Here is an 18745-nt window from a genome sequence, read left to right on the forward strand (position 1 = left end):
ATTGCTATAATAAATTACATATACTTTACCTAATTTAGCTCTAATTTTTAGAAAATCAAATTTTAAATTAGGTAAATATTGTCATTTAATTAACTATTATACACAAAAATAATTACAGCTAGTCTCTCGAGGGACGTGTCTCAAGTCTAGCCCATTAAAAATTAATGTATACTTACTGTATTCTTAATATCTACTTACATTATCTTTAATGCTTACAAACTGTATCCTAAATGCCTACTTTCAATATCTTAAATGTCTATTTACATCATTTTTAATACCTACTTACAATATTTTAAATAATATATAATGGATGGGCCCAATTAGAAATGGTAGTGACCGTCTCTCACAAGAATTTGTGAAATAATTATATATGTCATGACTCCTCTAAGGATAACATTTGTCATTTTTCAATATTTTTATTAGTATGTATTAATATATATGATTTCTGTTCTACAATTCTACCTGACTAAACAACATTTCTATTCTTTTCGTATAATCCTAACATAACATTTCCACTAGACCACTACTACTTTACTATTCATTAAAATTTGTAGTACGTATTTCCATTTTTAGTTGTAGCAATTTCAAACAGAATAAAAACTAGCTTTTACATGAAAGCTATGCGTTTGCGTAAAAGCAGTACCATCACCCAAACCAGATTTGCACACAACACAAACACAATTGCACCACAAGCACGAGCACTTGCACCACCCCACCCCCAATTATTCTCTTTCCCGTCTCTCTCTATAATCACATTAAAATACCCACTAATCAATTTCCCCCCTCTTTCTTTTCTTTTCTTTTCTTTTCTTTTTCCTCCCTGATTTTGTCTTCTTATTGCTGTTAATCCCCTTTCTTGTTTCATTTTTGGGTACTTAAGTTATATACTCCATATCTCAAGCTTGTAATTGGCATTTCACTAATCTAATTGATTAAGTTTACCTTCAATCTTGTTGTACATAAATTACCCACAATTTATTTTTTGAGGTTTGTTTTATTTCACCTCATCTTCCCTCTTTTTTCCCGATTCTCATTTATTTTAAAAATGGGTAAAGATGAGAACTTTCTAGGAAGAAGTTTATAGAGTTTTCTTTTTGATGGATTTTGTACTAATCAAGTTGATTTTGAAATGCCAGGATCTGTTCTTGTGTGTAGGTGAATTTTGAGAAGAATTTTGATAGGTAGCATAGCAAATTTTATCTATCTATTTTTTTTTGCTAAATAAAGATTCCATCTTGATTTTTGATGTATGTGGATGATGCCTTTTTACAAGTTTTGATCTTTTTGATGGTCTTGATGAAGTAGTTTATTCAAGATTTTTGTAATTGCTTCAAGGAATCTAGGGATTTTCTGTTTCTTTTTTTTGGGGGGTTTTCTTATGTTGAATAGGGAAATCAATTTTTTTGTTGACCAACAAAATAAGGGATTTCTGTTGCCTTTGTTTTTGGGTTTTCTTTGATTTTGGTTGTTGCTTCATTTTCATACTTGATGTAAGTTATACTATGTTAATAAATTAGGGGATTAAATGGGGTTTTTCAAATGTTTTTACATCTGTTTGTCTTATGTGTTGAGTTCATGCATTTGTGTTTGTTTTTCCTGTTAAATGTTGATAGTTCATCTGTTCATTTATTATTTAATTCTGATTCAAGAAGTGGCTCTTTTCAATTTTTACCTTCCATTGGTGCTTAATATTTTACAACATTAAATTTTAAGTTTGTGGTATAATTGGGTAAGGTTGGAGGATTTGTAGGAGGCTAGGTTGTACAGAGTTAGATACGGTGATGAAATTGGTTATGTGAACATGGACATTATGAGACGGATCTATAAATCATAAGCTATGTTACTTGGACTTGAGTATTGATGCTGGATATTGGTACGTGTCCAAATGTTGGATACGTCTAAATATTCAATTTTATGTCTGAAATGAAGTGTCTAAGTGTCATACTAATGTCTGAGTATTAAGGATATGTGAAGTAAAATGAGAGTTCGAGTAACATAGACATAAGAGTGAGTGTGGATTGTGGAACACAATCAAATGAAGTAACCCCCCGATTTGGGGGCATATTGGGTGCTAGGATAGCTATCAAGCGAATCATCGTACATGGTGGAAATCTACAATACCATCTGGTTGGTATTGGAGTTTAATTTTCTGGTTGGTGGTGCTTATGTGTAGGGGTTTTGGCTGCTATAGAATTTCAGTGTTTTACTTAGTTTTACTTAAAAGCGTCTAAGCTAGTTTTATAACACCTTATTGATGTAAGTTTTCATTTCATTGATGTTTGCTGCTGATTCGATGTTGAGTTATCTAAAATTACCTGATGACACTGGTTTCTTTTCCCATTTTCTATTCGATGTGGATGGTGGATTTTTGAGGTTTTCGGAGGATTATGAATGGGTTTTTATTCTTGAATGGATTTTTGAGTTATGTAAAATTGCCGCTGTAAATTGTTAAGTTGATTTAGATTTATCATCAATGTAAGCTTACAATCAGGGTGCACACACTCCGAGGGGCTCCAAAAATCCATAAAGTGTGCACATTATCTTCAATTTTGTGGGATAAACCATCGCAATATAAACATTTTGTGTTAAAGGTTGAAGAGCAGAATAAATCATTATACAACATAGATTTTGAAAATAACTTATTGGATTTGATCACTTGATGGTATTTTGGAAGCTTATTTCAAAAATGATGATAATACTAATCTTGGTTTTTTTGCTGATAAGAGCGTTGATATAATGATATTCAAAATTTTCAGGGGTGACTTATCTGAACCATCGTGTAACGAAGAAGTTTGTAAAGTGCGCTGAAGTTTCTTTCTTTATATAATCAAAATGTTTGGCGGTAACAACAATCATGCACTTCCTATGTTTTTAGATGATAATCAGTTTCAGCTTAATACTAATGCACCAAACCAACAACTTCAGCTTTTTGGTAACTGTAAGTAAATTTTTCGATACTCATTACTCTTTTTCTCTGAGTGATTGCTTTTGCCTACTCTTTTAATTAATCGTCGTGTGCTATGTTTTTGTTACTATATGAAATTCTCGACAATTTGGTGTCAAAAGGTTCGTCGGCTACATAATGCCTTTGATAGTAGGTTCTTCATAAGATTGAGGGCTAGTTTTTGTTTGCTACTTTTAGCTGTTATTTGTACGTATTGTTCCATGAAATGAAGTCCGAGAAGCACAAGTATTCAAGTGTCAAGTTAGCCTTTAAGTATTCAAGATACACCGTAAACTTAAAAGAATGAAGAATCAGGCAAAGTCATAGCCTTATATATAGTTTTGACATTAGTCTTACTTGCAATTTTACAGTACCTATGGGATGTACAGTTGAACACCCTGTAAATTATTTTGGAAATGAGCACAATTCATCTATTCTTCGGCCTAACAAACGTAGTAGAGAGGCTGAAGATCTTTCGAGGCAACAAAAACTCCAGATTTCTTTGAATTATAATGAAGTTGATCGTTCAGCAAGCATTCCCAACCACAATCCCGTATCCACAGGGCTTAGGCTCTCATATGACGACGATGAACACAACTCATCCGTCACATCTGCTAGCGGAAGTATGACAGTGACTCCCTCCATCCTCATGTCGCTTGGCGACAATATCAGGAGTGAGCTTGAACGGCAGAAAGAAGAATTTGATCAGTATATCAAAATACAGGTATGCATCAATCAATTAAATAATTAATATATGTTTTGACTGCTGAATGCCAATTCGTTTCCCTTGATATCTTTACATGACTAAAAGTCTCTTGGTGATTTCAAAATTTCCACACTTTCATTTTCTGATTCTATAATTTATTTTTCTGATTGCATAATAGATTTTATTCGTGTGAGCTTAGGATATGAATTACTGAAACATATACCATCAATGACGTTGTGCAGCAAGAGCAGTTGGCAAAGGGTGTTCGAGACATGAAGCAAAGACACATGGTTTCATTCATAAACACCATAGAAGATGGCATTAGTAAGAAACTTCGAGAAAAGGATACGGAGTTGGAAATTATTAACCGCAAGAACAGGGAACTTATGGAACGAGTAAAGCAGGTGTCCACAGAAGCACAAAACTGGCATTACCGAGCAAAGTACAGCGAGTCCGTGGTTAATATCCTTAAAAACAACCTTCAGAACGCGATTTCTCAAGGAGCGGATCAAGGTAAGGAAGGATTTGGTGATAGTGAGGTTGATGATGCAACTTCTTACATCGATCCAATAAATTACCTCACGGTAGGAGGAGGTCGAGGGAAATCTTTTGCGGGTCCCAGCTCAGAGCATTTGACCTGCAGAGCATGCCAGTCTCGCGAGGTGTCGATTTTGCTGATGCCATGTAGGCACCTTTGTGTGTGTAAGGAATGTGACGGGTTCATTAATGTCTGTCCGGTCTGCAATATCCCGAAAAGTTCTAGTGTGGAAGTGTACTTGTCTTGACATCGTGCGATGATATTATGGAGATTTTCCGTATGTAGTTTTGAAATGTATACTAGATAAGATACCAATTGTTGGTGGAAATGAGATTTGTCGCTCAATCATCTGCATTTGAGACTGGGTTGTTGATGAATGCAAAACAGACCTGAAAAATGTGCACATAAAACTGCTTGTTTAACCCACTGGAAGGGAAGGTAAGGGACTAAGGCATTTAACAATTATTTGTGGTTTGTGCATTTTTACTCTGTTGTTTAAGGCATTTTCTTTTGTAGGTTATGCTGTTTTGCAGTTACTACAGTTAAAGCGTGCATTTTATGACCTTAACTTTTCTTGGATGGTGTCCGTTCTCAAGAGCTAAAGGTTTTTAGTTCTTTAGTTCGAGGTTACAATGAAAGAACAACCCGTACCGTTGTACGATGAGACGGCGTCAAAACAAGAATCTCATAAGCTAAATGTTTTTATTATTGGGCTATTTAACCTAAGTATGAACATGTCTCACGGTGAGACTATATCATACAAAAATTTGTGATGAAAAAAATCATAAAACTGCGTACAATATCTCTTAGGGCCGGATGTTAGTAATCTTAGCCTTGTAGTAATAAAGAGTTTATTTTCGATCAACCTTTAATAGCAAGATCATTCACAACGTTGCATAAATAAGAGAGTAACATCCATGGCTGCCAAACATTTCTTAAGATTAGTAATGACGCGAATAAAACAGTTTGGAACAGAAGCGCATAACTCAGCACTACCCAATAAAGTGTTGCACTCTGTTTGGAGGGATGGTCACTGGTTTTAAATCTTATTGGAATGGTCTTAGACCTGCCCCTAATTTTAAGGTCTGAATTTAAATTTTTGAGACCTATTAAATTTGAGTCCGATCCGAGTAAAATAATTAGGTTTGGATTTGAGTCCAGGTGTTCAGATCCAAAGCCAATCCAAATTCTCAGTGTTGGGTCTAAATCCATTTAAAATTCAAACTTTTTTTAAATCCAACTTATTATACTACCTAAATTCAATTTTAAATTTATTCTAAATAATTTTCTATATTTATTAAAACTCAAATTATACTTGAAAATTGTGCAAGCGGAATAATATGGATTTACACCCAACTTTGTAATGATATTATGGATTTAAGGAGTTTTTCCGTCCGTCTTGCTTGTTGCATACTCTATTCGTTTTCATATGTTTTTATCAAATAGAATTTACGAATTTTAGTGTCCTACTTTGATCATGATTTCTCATCAATCTATATTAAAAAACATGTTTATGTTGGATCTTGATATCTTCGTCTTAATATATATTTTCTTCATATTTACTTTTTAAAATTTTTAAAACTCACAATTAAAATTATTTGTATTTTATGTTTGCATTCACAGTACTTATTGTAGGATGAAAAGCAAATTCTTTGGTATTCCAAAATACCCAACACAGAAAATTACAATACCTTCAAATAGTAGAGTTGATAACACCAGTCACCAAGTACTTTAAACTATTACTGAAAAACATTGAAAGAACAATCATAAACCATATAAAATAACCCAGAAAATAGGCCATTGAAATTGTACCAAAACCAGCTATAATCTGTCAAGGAAAGGACTCAACTAAAATCTTTTAAGTATATGGTTGAGACCTCACCCCATATATGTTAATATAACGACTATCAAACAAAAACTTTTGAGCTAGATGTGTATAACATTTTTTAGGGCTTCAACCATCGGCTTAAACTTTTTGTTGGTCTGATTCCTCGACATAATGCATCTTAAGGACAGTATAGAAGCAAGACTATCAAACAAAAACTAATTCAGTCCGAAATACTCGTTTATCTCAGCATCATCATACGGATTAATACCATATTGATCAGGATGCTTGGCCATATCTTTATCCAAATCCATGACCTTTTGCGCTTTCGGGTAATATCTGAAGTCATAAACATTATAAGCTTGTTGCCCAGCAACAGCAGCAAAACCTGCAACACCATGTGCACCTGATTCTTGAATGATTTTGTATTTTCAAAATCAAGAAACCATTCTCGATTAAGGTAATCCTTTACAGCAATCAGGCTAACAATATTTCGAGGGTCAATAATGGGAATCAGATTATAAAGCCGAAATTTCCCTGTATTATCATCCTTGACGCCAAAAACCATCATGAAATACATAACCGAGATAAACCTGTAGGTATCGGTACCCACTAGGCCATGCCAGTTTAAGGCCTTCTAGCAGGGCAACGTAGATGAAATAAATGTAGTCTGAATTGTCGACATAGTTCAGGAGGCGCGTGCCACAGCCAACGATCCAATCCCCGTCTTTGTTGCATATCAGTCCCCCAGCAATTCCAAAGGGTTGCTTCCCAGGTGTATCAAAGAATATACTTATTGTAAGCTTGTGATGAACCTGCATCACCAGTGACAGATTTTATTCATGACAACAATGACAGTCTTAATCCCAAAAGATTAGGGTCAACTATGTTGTTGACTAACCACAATAACAATGACAGAGCCTTGATTCGCTTATGTTGTTGACTAACTCAGGTGCAGAGCGAGGGTACATCAAAGATTAAGATCCCACCACATGTCCACACAAGGGCATTATGGAAAACCTTGGCCTACGTTTCTGCAAGAGGTAGGGCCGACCCTATAGGGGGCAAGAGGGGTTTGTGCTTCGAGTCCATCCAAAAAATTAGAAAAACAATATTTTAATATTTAATAGTTAGGGGCTTATAATAGAATATTTAGTAATTAGGGGCATAATAAATGTTTTGCCTAGCCTCTTAAATCTCAGGGTCTACCTGGCAAGAGGGTATTTCTAAAACACAAACAGTAACGTTTCGGTCACACAACGACACCTAAACTGTTGCGCCAAGGCTCCCTTCAAAAGTTCAAACCATGCAAACAAATAAAAAAAGAAAAAATATATTGGAGGTATGGCATACCATCGTAGTAGGTTGAGGGAGTATGTTGTTAAGTTGCCTTTCTAATCTCCACTTATAATCTTTATTAGTCGCTTCACAGTGAGTTTGCAGAGGATTCCACCACATTTTGAAAGGAGCAACTTCCTCACAAACATAACAATAACACTACATACAAAGTAAAAATACAATAGTGAACAACTCTACTAATTTGGATGTTGAGATTATTAGAAGCAATAAATAATAGACAACCTTACAACAATATCTCTGAGGAGAGGAATTTCCAAAATGGTAAGTAAAGCACAAGTGTCTGGGATGTGGGAAATCAGTCTCTGGTTTCAGACATATGGAAAGACTGCTAAAAATCTTGTTGATCTCAGGCCGTTCATTGTCCATGCTAACCTTTTTAAGTTTCTTGCCCTTCATAGTCATTAATATTAACACGGGAAAATGTTTATATGGGTGTGCCTGCCTTTATATACATAGAGGAGTAAGATGTTGATGTAATTAAGAAGTTAAAAGTATAGTAAACCTTTTCACTCCTCAATAACAATGGGAAGTTGGAAAAGCAGCATGATTAAAATATTAGGGAAAAACTTGGTTGACATGGGAAGTAAATTATCCACTACTAGTAAATAAATAAAATATATTTCTCACTTTTTATTAATTGCACTTAAATTAATTTTTGTATTATTCATTATTTTATGGTATTTTACATATTACAATTATTATACGAGAAAAAAACATAATAATGAGGAATTTTGTTTTATTCGTGTCGTAACATATTTACCCAATATCGAATCCTTATAATTTTAAGTCATGTATAATTTTAGATATAAGCGATAAGCGATCTGATAAACTCATTGAACTTAGGTGCATGTGAAAAAGTATTTGAGTTGAACGAAATATTTGTTGGTGATGAGTTGAATTTCATATTTAATAATGTCTATTAATAATAAGTTATTTACACATTGGGTAGATATACCTAAGTTCAAACATAAGATATGGAGTATAACTATAGATGTTAATATTATCAAATATATGGCTCATCATTTTGAATTTTGGATTATAACTAAGTATTTGAAAACAAATAATTCATTATAAATTGTAAATTTTAATTATAAAAGCATAAATAAAGAATTTGAGAATGACAAGATTTATAAATTCATTCTCAATTTCACGACTTTAATTTTTTTCAAAACAATAGTGAAATTAGTTCAAAACCAACTTTAATTTGTCAAATTCAATTCTTTTAATAAAAGTAATCTGAACATCTTTACAAAATTCCAAGTTCAGTTCTATAAGGTCATGATGGCAAACAAAATGAACTTTTTTCCCCTTCTAATGTGTGTCTTTAATTGAACATCTATTTCCTAGCAGGTATACCAAATGTATCAATCTAAGAAAAAAAAAATACTAACGACGAGAAGTAACATCTCAATACTAGTCTTTTGGAATTAACGTCTTGACATTATCGTTGTTGTATGTTCTGCGCTTCCTTGCAACCTTGACATAGTCTAAGATGCGGTAGTACTCAAAAAAGAGAGACGAGTGTTCTCCTTCGAGTCCATCTCTGGTCCTTCGATTGCCACCAGCCAAGTTATTGCAAGGACTACCGCCAATCACTAGATCAAAACCACCAAAGTCGTTGATCCACTTATCTATCATCTGATTTTCGACCTGTCTCACATCTTCGACGTGGATTAGTCTACCCTTTTGCCCCGTTTCTTCCCACCAGCTGTGGAGAATTTTCCGGTTCACAGAAGAGTTCTCGATCGATACAACATTCTTCAAGGTGATCCCAAGTCTGTGAAGGGCAACCTCTGCTCCACCGATGCCAGAAAAGAGCGATAGAACAGTCATACCGTTAGGATACAAGGGCTTTAACACAGAAAGATGGTAGGCAACTGTGTCGACCTGAGCCAAATAGTTGAGGACTAATTAATAGTGCAACGCTAAGTCTTAAGAAAGATTGAATGAAAACAACAACAACAACATCAAAGCGTGCCAAAAAATGGGGTCAGAGATTGAGGAATAATAAACCTGAAAGGAGTTGCCAAGGGATTTGTATCGATCAGTCCGGCTAATGCCACCACCTCTTGTGTGATGTTTTGGGAATCCAAGCAGCATCTCCATTTCTTCGGGTTCAAGCACAGCCACTTTACACTTTCCGACCCACACTAAGTTCCATTTTTTGGATTGTTCGATGACAAACTTTTTGTCAGATTCAGAAGGTTCGCCAGATTGAAGCCTCTGCCTGATTTTCTCCGTCAATTGAGCACTTCCGATGCATGTTAAGAGGCAGTTAAGCTTTGTCCTCTTATCCCATGAAGGCCACCACCTTTTTGTCTCCGGTAGTGCCTCATGGATTGTCTTTGGTGGAATAGGGAGCAAAAGTTGCCGGTTCTCAAGAGGGAGGTTATGAATGTAGCCTCGTTTCCTTGCAGCTGCAGAGAAGTGTAGGGAATCCACAAATTCTGGTTTTATGTCATACAAGAACCGAGAAATTATGTCCCAAACCCCCTTAGGAGTGCAAGCCACATTCTCATAGTAGAAGTATGGCGGACCAACAACATCATCGGGTAATTTCCTATAAGTAGGAATGTCTCCTGGAAGCCCAAATCCAATCATATTTTTAGGAAAAACGCTTTCTACAATTCTTGCTGACCTTACTGGCCTTTCTGGTCGCTTTGCATGCCTATGACTGATGTGAACAAGCTTTCTTTTTTTGTCCATCAAAACTCTTTGTGTTGTTTCCCGATAATCTGTTAAATCAGCAGTTTTTGCAACTTCAGCAGCACATATGTAATCCGTCAATTCCTCCAGTGAAGCATCGGAACCTGACAGGTCAAGATAGCTCTTAGCGCAGCGCAAATACTATACAAAAATTATCTAGCCGGAAAAACCAAGTTGGATTGAACTCTTAATTTCTCACAACATAACAGATAAGTATTTTGGATTTGAACCAAAATATCAAAATAATGGTTCACTAACCACATCTCTGTACAGCAATTAGAACATCTTCAAGTTGGTAACCCATTTTAACCAGAATTTCCTGAATATCAGAATTTCCTCCACTTCCCTGCAAGATCAAATCAATTATGGGACTATCAGATCATTCAGAAAGGAGACATTCCGAAAGCACTACACTGTTAGAACTATGACATTAAGTGGCTCCCACCTAGTAAAAATACCAACAACTGACACTTAGATTGCATGTACCAATAAGCATACAAAATTACTAAACTGAATACCTTTGCATCTCCACAATCACTATCTGAGTCAGAAAAGCCATCTAAATAAGACTCATCAATATCAGTGGGTGAATTCAAATGAGAAGCGGAAGAAATATTTTCTCCAGGAGAGTCTTCCAGAACCTGCAATATGAATTTCAAACTAGGTCAATAACAAGCACTAAATTATCATTCTCAGGAACATCCAATTTGTGTGATATTGGCAACCTAAGGGATCCTTTGAGCCTATATAATCACTTTAAAAAGCACTTAATAACCTATATGCAAACTAACACCAGTGGTTCACATATGAAATTCAATGGTTTTAAGAAAAAAAATCCACTTACTGTGTAGGTCAGAAGACTGTTCAGTATTGCTTCATCATTGTCCTCTCCATTTTCCTTAATAGCTTGGATCACCAATTTTTTCGAAAATCCCATCGATACAAAATGTCTGATTTTTCTGGGATTGTAGGTCGGAGATTCACTAGATGAGGCCAATTCATCTACTACACCCTTGATGATTGTTGAGTAAAAACAGCATTATTAGTTACAAATGATGACATGATGTAATAGTATTACTAAGCAAACCAACAAAAGCAAAGCATGTTTGTGTTTATAGTGTTTATCAGATATGGATCATGTTTGATCAATAACACATCAATAAAATGTATGAATTCTGGTCTACAATGACGGAATTTGAACCTACTTAGGCCTTGGTCCGAGACTCCGAGTCTATCAATCAAAAATCGTAATATTGAAATATGTACCATATAACATAGAAGAATGACAGTTGAGCTGAATTGGTTCTATATACATGTAAATATTAATGTTCGGCCGACCATATATATATATACATACATACATATATATATATATATATATATATATATATATATATATATATATATGTATATATATATATATGTATGTATATATATATATATATATATATATATATATATATGTATGTATGTATGTATGTATGTATGTTTGTATATATATATATATATATATATATATATATATATATATATATATATTTTAGTATTCTGGATTATATATATATATTAGTATTCTGGATTTGTTCATAAGTGTGTGAATGCTTGCCTAAAGGTTGATAAAAAGTGTATACCTGATCATTAACAGTAGCATTCAAAAACTCCATTTCAAGATCATCATCAGTATCCCAAAAATAATCATCATCTATTGGTTTTGGATCCTGCACAAAGGATATTCAAATGTAAAAGTGAAGCTTGATGTTTTTGTTTAATGTTTAGGTGTCTATAACTTCTCTCCTTTACATGGCAATTGAATATTCTTGGATGAAAATATGTATTTTGATAAAAGGGAGGAAAATATACCATTGAGACAATTTCTTTTCCAGGAAATGATTTTGGTGAATTACTGTCACTGTCAATAAACATCTAACTGCAAGCACATTTAGAAAATGTTACAAGGGTTAGAAAAGTAGTTTAGTTCGGTCAATAATTATGAGTATATATTATAGCAAATAATGATAAACTTTTATAGCGTTTAGTTAGATATCAATTCAAAAAACTACAATTTTTAAATAAAAATAGGGCTTAAGGCCAAATTTTAGTCCGATAAATTTAGACTAAATCTTTTTTTACTACCAGAACCTAGATTCGAACTCAGTTTCATAAGATTCAAAAACATTTCGACCCAAACCCTGAAACTAATGCACTTAAAATTTCCTATGCAAATCTATATCGATTTATATTTTTATATTAGTTTTTTGTTTTTTTTTTATTTAATCTTGAATCATTCAAAAATGCCCTAAAAAATTGTGAAATTTTCCTAGAAGAGTGGGGTCATGTTTGTGTTTGAGGTAGAAAAAAACCATACCATAGTGTTTTCAAGAAAAACCAGCTCATGATCACATCCATGATTCATTAAACACACTCCATCTTTTTACATTTTGGTGAACTTTTTCACCAACATTGTGTTATGAAGAGTTGAAGTTGTAAATACCCAAAAAATCAAATAGAAAATTACAGATTTTTATAGAAGAAAATAAAAGAAAAAGGTTTAGAAGTTCAACCTAGAAAAACAGGGGAAAATTGGAGAACCTATTGATTTTTTTATAAAAGAGAATTTTATCATCAAAAAATACTTCAATACAACAAAAAAAAGTGAAGCCCTTCCGCACCAAAATAGCAAGGTACAAAAATACAACATATAGATTTCTCGCATATACTTCTATTGGCAAAATCAAAACCTAATTGTTAATAGGATTTTGTTTCAATTGGAACATACCTCATTATTATCATAGGTTTAAATCTCAATCTAACCGGCTAGTCCTCTTCCCTCATGCTACCATATGATAAACAACCAGTCTTTTGAGAGCTCAGGCTCATTTCATTAAAGTTAATTAAACTAAAAGTCAAAAGATGAAATAGAATGACCAAATAAGATGTGGTCTCTTACAAGAATTTGTGTATAATAATAACATAATTGTTCCTTCAATAAACAACATAACTTCCCACAAGTTGTATTGAATTTTTTCATGCAATAGTATAAAGAATTGAGTGTCACAAATTTTTTTAATAAGAAGCCTAAAACTAAGTCCAACACATGATTTTTTTTTTTTTTTTAATAAACTTGCATAAACATAAAAGGCTCAGAAAGTGATCACACAAACAGCAATCACAAAACCCATGAAATGAACCCATTCGTTATGTTTGGATCATAATGTGGTTTACCAGCAATTTCTTTACCTCTTAGAAAACCATGCCTTCTTAAAACTCTTCAACAGATAGATAAAGGGTTTTTAAGGGGGAAAGAAATCAAGGGTTTCAATAAAAATGGAAAAGGAACCCAGAAAAAAAATATAAAAAATAAAAAAAAATAAAATAAAAACAGGGGGAAACGAAGAAACCCAGATAATTCTCTCACAATGCTTCTTCCAAATAGGCAAACATAACAATCAAAAACAACACAAAAGAACTAATCCCTAAATACATTGTGGGTATAAACCAAAACAAGTCAATATGTGAGATGATCGATAACAAACAAATTCCATAAAAATAATACAAAAACACCATCAAAGCATGAAAATGCATCATATTTCGCCAACAAAAGAGGAGAAATGCAAACGTAAAGTTTTTTTATGAACTTTTAAGCGTGGGCTGAGTTTCATACCTTAAAATGCGTAATGGGTTTCGGATGATAATGGGTAAATTGTGAAGAATATAATTTTTTTCAAGGAAAGAAAAAATGAAGAAATATTATAAAGATGAAATGCAGAGAAAATTTGATGAGTAGTCAATAGAGAGACAAAGAGTAAGAGCAGGGGAATGTCATGAGTTGGGAGGAGCAGGGTCTCAAGGAAGAAGAAGGTACACCAACTCTAAGAACACGAGAAATGGGGTCTCAATCACAAATTTGAGGATTGAGAGGGAAAAAAACAAGTACAAGACCCTACATCTCTTAGAAAACAAGTTCATACTCTAATCTAACGGTTGAGATTGCTTGATTAGAGAAGATGAAAAAAGTTTTGAAATTCGATATGATATCAAAGAAAATGGTTGGGTCTACTTACAAATAACGAAATGTAACAAAATAGAAAAGATTTTAAATAATCAAAAAAAAAAATTAAAAATATTTTCTTCTATCCAACCTATTGGTTCTATTTATTTTGTCATATATGTCATTAATGTCAATATATTTTTTTGATTTTAAATATCTCTAATTATTTATAGGTTAAAAGTTTTTAAATTTAATATTAATAAAAATTGCATTAGAATAAATAAAATAAAATTTAATTTAACTATGTTTTAAATTATAGATTAACAAAAAATATAAATTATTTTTAATTTATTGATTATAAATAAAATGCAATTAAAAGTGATTAATGAATAATGTCAAAAAAAAACTAATTGTGTCAATCATTTCATACGTACTTCCTCCGTTCCATTGAATTTACATCATTTTCCATTTTAGTTCATCCTACTTAATTTGCATCACTTCTATTTTTGGATAATGGCCCACAACTTTCATTTAATTTCATTTCAACATTTGAACTCTCTTTTAATTTCATCTACACAATTCATTCACTCTCTTCATTTTTCACCACTTTCTTAAATATAAGTAATTCTTCTTTAATGCAAATCAAAGAGGACAAAAGTAATACTAATAAAATGTTGAAAAATGACAAATGTCATCCTCGGATTAATCGCATCATCTAGCTATTATTATAAATATAATTACTTATAAGTGTTTAAAATAATAATATTATTATTTTTGGATAAATCGCATTATCTAGCTATTATTATTATTATTATCAACTATAGAAACTCGTTCAATACATGAATTTAAGAATATGAAATTTATAAAAATATAACTTCAAAAAATAATGCAAATATATATTATCATGATTAAATTTATTCAATACATGACTTTTTTAAAACATTTATCAAATACATCTATTTTTCATTCAATTAAATATATCAAATTATAGGTTAGACATATAAAATTGCTTTAATAAATTATATAAACAATTTACCTAATTTAATTTTAACTTTAAAAATAATCAAATTCTAAAATAGGTAAATATCGTCATGTAATCAATTAACATCCTCTACCATAATTTCATTTGCCATTTTTTATAGCATTTTCTTAAGAAATTGTACTCTAACAGCTTGCATAATCACTTTTTTACCAACGAACATTAATTTACACATTAATTAGATAGTTGAATGCCCCTTCATTTATTTTCAAATGTATCATTTACTTTTGATGTACTATTTAACAATCACTTTTAATTTTCATTTTATTCTTAATTCATACACTAAAACATACTTTTTCCGTTTCTTAATAAAGTTCCCACAAGAAATAATTACGAAAATTAAGAAAAATAGAATTTCTAGATTGTGGATATATATTTTGCTGGATATAATAAATTTGATGGAGGAATGGTAGGGATCAAAAATATTAAAAAAATATTAAAAGAAAGTTAGTGGAAAAAATATGAGGACCACAACTAATAAAAAAATATTTTTATAAAGTTAGTGGGAAACATGTGGAAACAATAAGGAATGTAAAAATGTTAAAATGAATTTAGTAAAAGTTATGTGAGAACCATAAGCATTACGACTATTAAAATATTAAAATAAGGATGAATAAGGTTATTTTTGTCCAAAATATATGATATAATAAAAAGATTCTTTATGAGAATAACAAATAAATAACCCAAAATGGGAAATGAGAACTTTTTTTAGAAACTCAGGGATATAGTAGTCAAGTGTGATTTTGTTTAATTCTTCTCAACATAAGGTTTATTTATATATATTTTTTTATAATTTTTAATTATGCACAATTACAGCTATTAAGTAATGAATTATTGAATTGACAAACGTGCAAAAAGCAAATGAGACATTTAAAATGAAACGGAGGGAGTATCTAACAACTACATTTAGGCGTGTAAAAAAATATTCGATCCGAATTATCCGGTATTCAGTTTCTAAGAACAATATATACTATTCAATTTTTGAAAACCAGATATATTATCCTTTTTTTGAAAACCGGATAATTCGAATCGAATATCCGGATTTTCAATTTTCTATTTTTTTATTAAATATTTATATACATTTTCTAAAAAATTTTTTTTATTTATACTGTTGAATACACAAATACTTACAATTTTCAACTATAACTAAGTTGCATAACTAATTTATTCAAAAAAAAAGTTGCATAACTAATTTATTATTAATTAAATTAGACTTTTGAATATCCTACCATATTCCCAAAATGATTTTTTTTCAAACTTTTAAAAAAATAAGTTTCATTAAGAAATAAATCGAAATGAGTTTATATATTAATTATTTTTAAAAAAGTCAAAAAAATATTTAAAAATTAAAAAATCGGATATTCAATGTTTGATTCGAAAAAACTGGATATATGAAATCTGAATATCCAATTTAATTCGCATCAAAATCGAATCATGATTTTCACTATCCAAATTTTCGGATTCCGATCGATTCGATATCCGATTTGAACACCCTATCTACAACTACTTAGATGACTAATAGCAACCCTTACAATAATTTGTCTCAAACAAGCCCTAAAACCAAGGAGAGTATTTTGAAAATGGTTGTTCATTATTGGTTGTTTCCCTTTACTATTTGTTTTGTTTGATAAACTAAAAGTGTAAAATGTTTATATTAGATTTTAAGCTAGCTGCTTAAGTCAATAGTTTAAGGAGATATTTGGTAAAATTATATATGTAGTGAGTAGTGACGGTTGGTGGTTTATCAGAGAAAAATTAAACAATAAATCAAAAGTCAAAGAAAAAAAACTAATTGAATTCGCCTTTTCATTTTGGCTAATAAACAACCAATTAACAAATAATTTTTTAGCTTTTTAACTAATCAATAACTATAGCTCTTATAAATCTGGAAAAATATAAATATAAAATATAAAATCAAGAAAAATGTGTTCACAACTATGATGATAATGAATAATCTTTTCACCTTTATGTTGTGTGCAATTTAAAGATAAATTATAAAAGCATAACAAACCTACTTGATAAGAGGTAATGGAAATCACGAATTGAATCCGATCGTAGCCTACGTGAATGGATCACTGTCCTTTGGTGGCTTGTGGCCCGTGGCCCGTGGCTTATGCACTAGGCCAGGGCCTGGGAAGATTGGGTAGGAGTTAGAACAACCAAAGAAGAGAGACAATTGGTTTGATTGGGTGGGTTTGTATTTTAATGGATGTAAAATGAATTTTGAGAACCCAAATATATAATTTGGGAGTAGTAAGCCATAACAAAAGCAACATATGATTGGTTGGAACAAAAAGACTATAAAAGTAAATAAAAGTAAAAAATTATATTTAATTGTCATATCAATAACAGTTATAAAATCAGCAAAATTAAAAAGTTATCAACAGAGATAACGCGCTATAAAATCAAATTAGAAATAGAAAGTTATGATTCTCTCTGATTAAAACATTGACTATAGATTCAAGTCAAAAAGAAAAGTTACACTCTTCGTTTTCATATGTTATTTTCAAATAAAGTTTACGAATTTTAGTATCAAACTTTGACTATGATTTCTCATTGTTCTATATGAAAAAACATATTCATATGTGATCTTAATAAATTCGTCTTGATATATATTTTCTACATATTAGCTTTTTAGAATTTTTAAAACTCAATAAAAATTATTTAACTTTCATTTTGATTGAGATATGCGCAAAAGATAAATGAAAATAACAAATAAAAACAAAGAGGGTAATTTGCATCTTATTTTTTATACTACTCTTGAATGATATTGGGATACGTATTCTCGTAAACAACGAATAGTAATTTTGGGGATTTTGATGAAATGTAGAAGACTAAGAGGTGTGTTTGAAATAGCAGTTTAACTAGATGTTAGTGGTTTAATAAGGTTAAAATGTCATTATTTTGTAATGTGTAGAGGTGCATCATCGTATCAAATTCAAAAGTAGAAATTTAAGATATTCACTACCTTTTTTTTACAAATTATATTCTAACAGCTAGTATAACTACGTCTTTTTACTAAAGAATATTAATTGTCACAACTAATTATTGCTTTTGGAAGACTATTCATCAATCACTCTTATTTTGTATTTTATTTTTTAACCATACTTTAAAACATAGTCAAATGAAATTTTGTTTGTTTCTTCTCAAACAAAGGTTTATTAATATCCATTTTTTTATAATTTATAGTTATGCACAATAAAAATTGAATTAATGAATGACAAACGTGCAAAAAAAATGAGACATTTGAAATGAAATAGAGGGAATATCTAAAATCTACATTTGTACAATAACAAACCTACTTGATAAGTGGTAATGGAAATTAAATCTGATCGTAGCCTACGTGAATGGATTACTGTTCTTTGGTGGCTCGTGGCCCTTGGCTCATGCACTAGGCCGGGTCCTGAGAAGGTTGGGTAGGACTGTAGGAGTTAAACAATAACCAAAGAAGAGAGACAATTGGTTTAATTGGGTAGATTTGTATTTTAATGGATGTGAAATGAATTTTGGGAACCCAAATACTACATAATTTGGGTGTACTAAGCTATAACAAAAGCAACATATAATTGGTTGGAACTAGGGAGGTCTTTGAGGGTGTGCGAAGTGATCGATCGCACAGGGCCTCTTCTTTTTCCTGTAT

General features: G+C 31.6%; 2 protein-coding genes across 6 annotated transcripts; one reads left to right on the top strand and one right to left on the bottom strand.

The window, feature by feature from the left end:
• Positions 1-586: 586 nt before the first annotated feature.
• LOC130807519 (probable BOI-related E3 ubiquitin-protein ligase 2) lies at positions 587-5053 on the top strand. Of its 5 annotated transcripts, XR_009040586.1 has the most exons (6): positions 587-987; positions 1137-1181; positions 2757-2938; positions 3316-3668; positions 3893-4626; positions 4705-5053. XR_009040586.1 is itself a non-coding variant. In XM_057672752.1 (5 exons), exons 3-5 carry the CDS (start codon positions 2833-2835, stop codon positions 4433-4435), a joined length of 1002 nt encoding a protein of 333 aa, XP_057528735.1. In that variant the 5' UTR covers positions 587-987; positions 1137-1181; positions 2757-2832; the 3' UTR covers positions 4436-5053. The 5 variants fall into 5 exon arrangements, 3 of the variants coding, with proteins under 3 accessions (XP_057528735.1, XP_057528736.1, XP_057528737.1); XM_057672752.1 differs by having other exon boundaries at positions 3893-5053; XR_009040587.1 differs by having other exon boundaries at positions 587-2938.
• Positions 5054-8632: 3579 nt separating this feature from the next.
• On the bottom strand, positions 8633-17305 carry LOC130807520 (DNA (cytosine-5)-methyltransferase DRM1-like). Its single transcript, XM_057672755.1, has 8 exons — positions 17121-17305; positions 11939-12005; positions 11710-11796; positions 10923-11090; positions 10597-10719; positions 10337-10424; positions 9386-10182; positions 8633-9259 (listed from the first exon to the last, which is right to left on the bottom strand). The coding sequence occupies exons 2-8, from the start codon at positions 11999-12001 to the stop codon at positions 8786-8788; spliced, it is 1800 nt and encodes a 599-aa protein (XP_057528738.1). The 5' UTR covers positions 12002-12005; positions 17121-17305; the 3' UTR covers positions 8633-8785.
• Positions 17306-18745: the final 1440 nt, after the last annotated feature.

The sequence above is a fragment of the Amaranthus tricolor genome, chromosome 3 (genome assembly GCF_026212465.1).
Source record: "Amaranthus tricolor cultivar Red isolate AtriRed21 chromosome 3, ASM2621246v1, whole genome shotgun sequence".
NCBI lineage: Eukaryota > Viridiplantae > Streptophyta > Magnoliopsida > Caryophyllales > Amaranthaceae > Amaranthus > Amaranthus tricolor.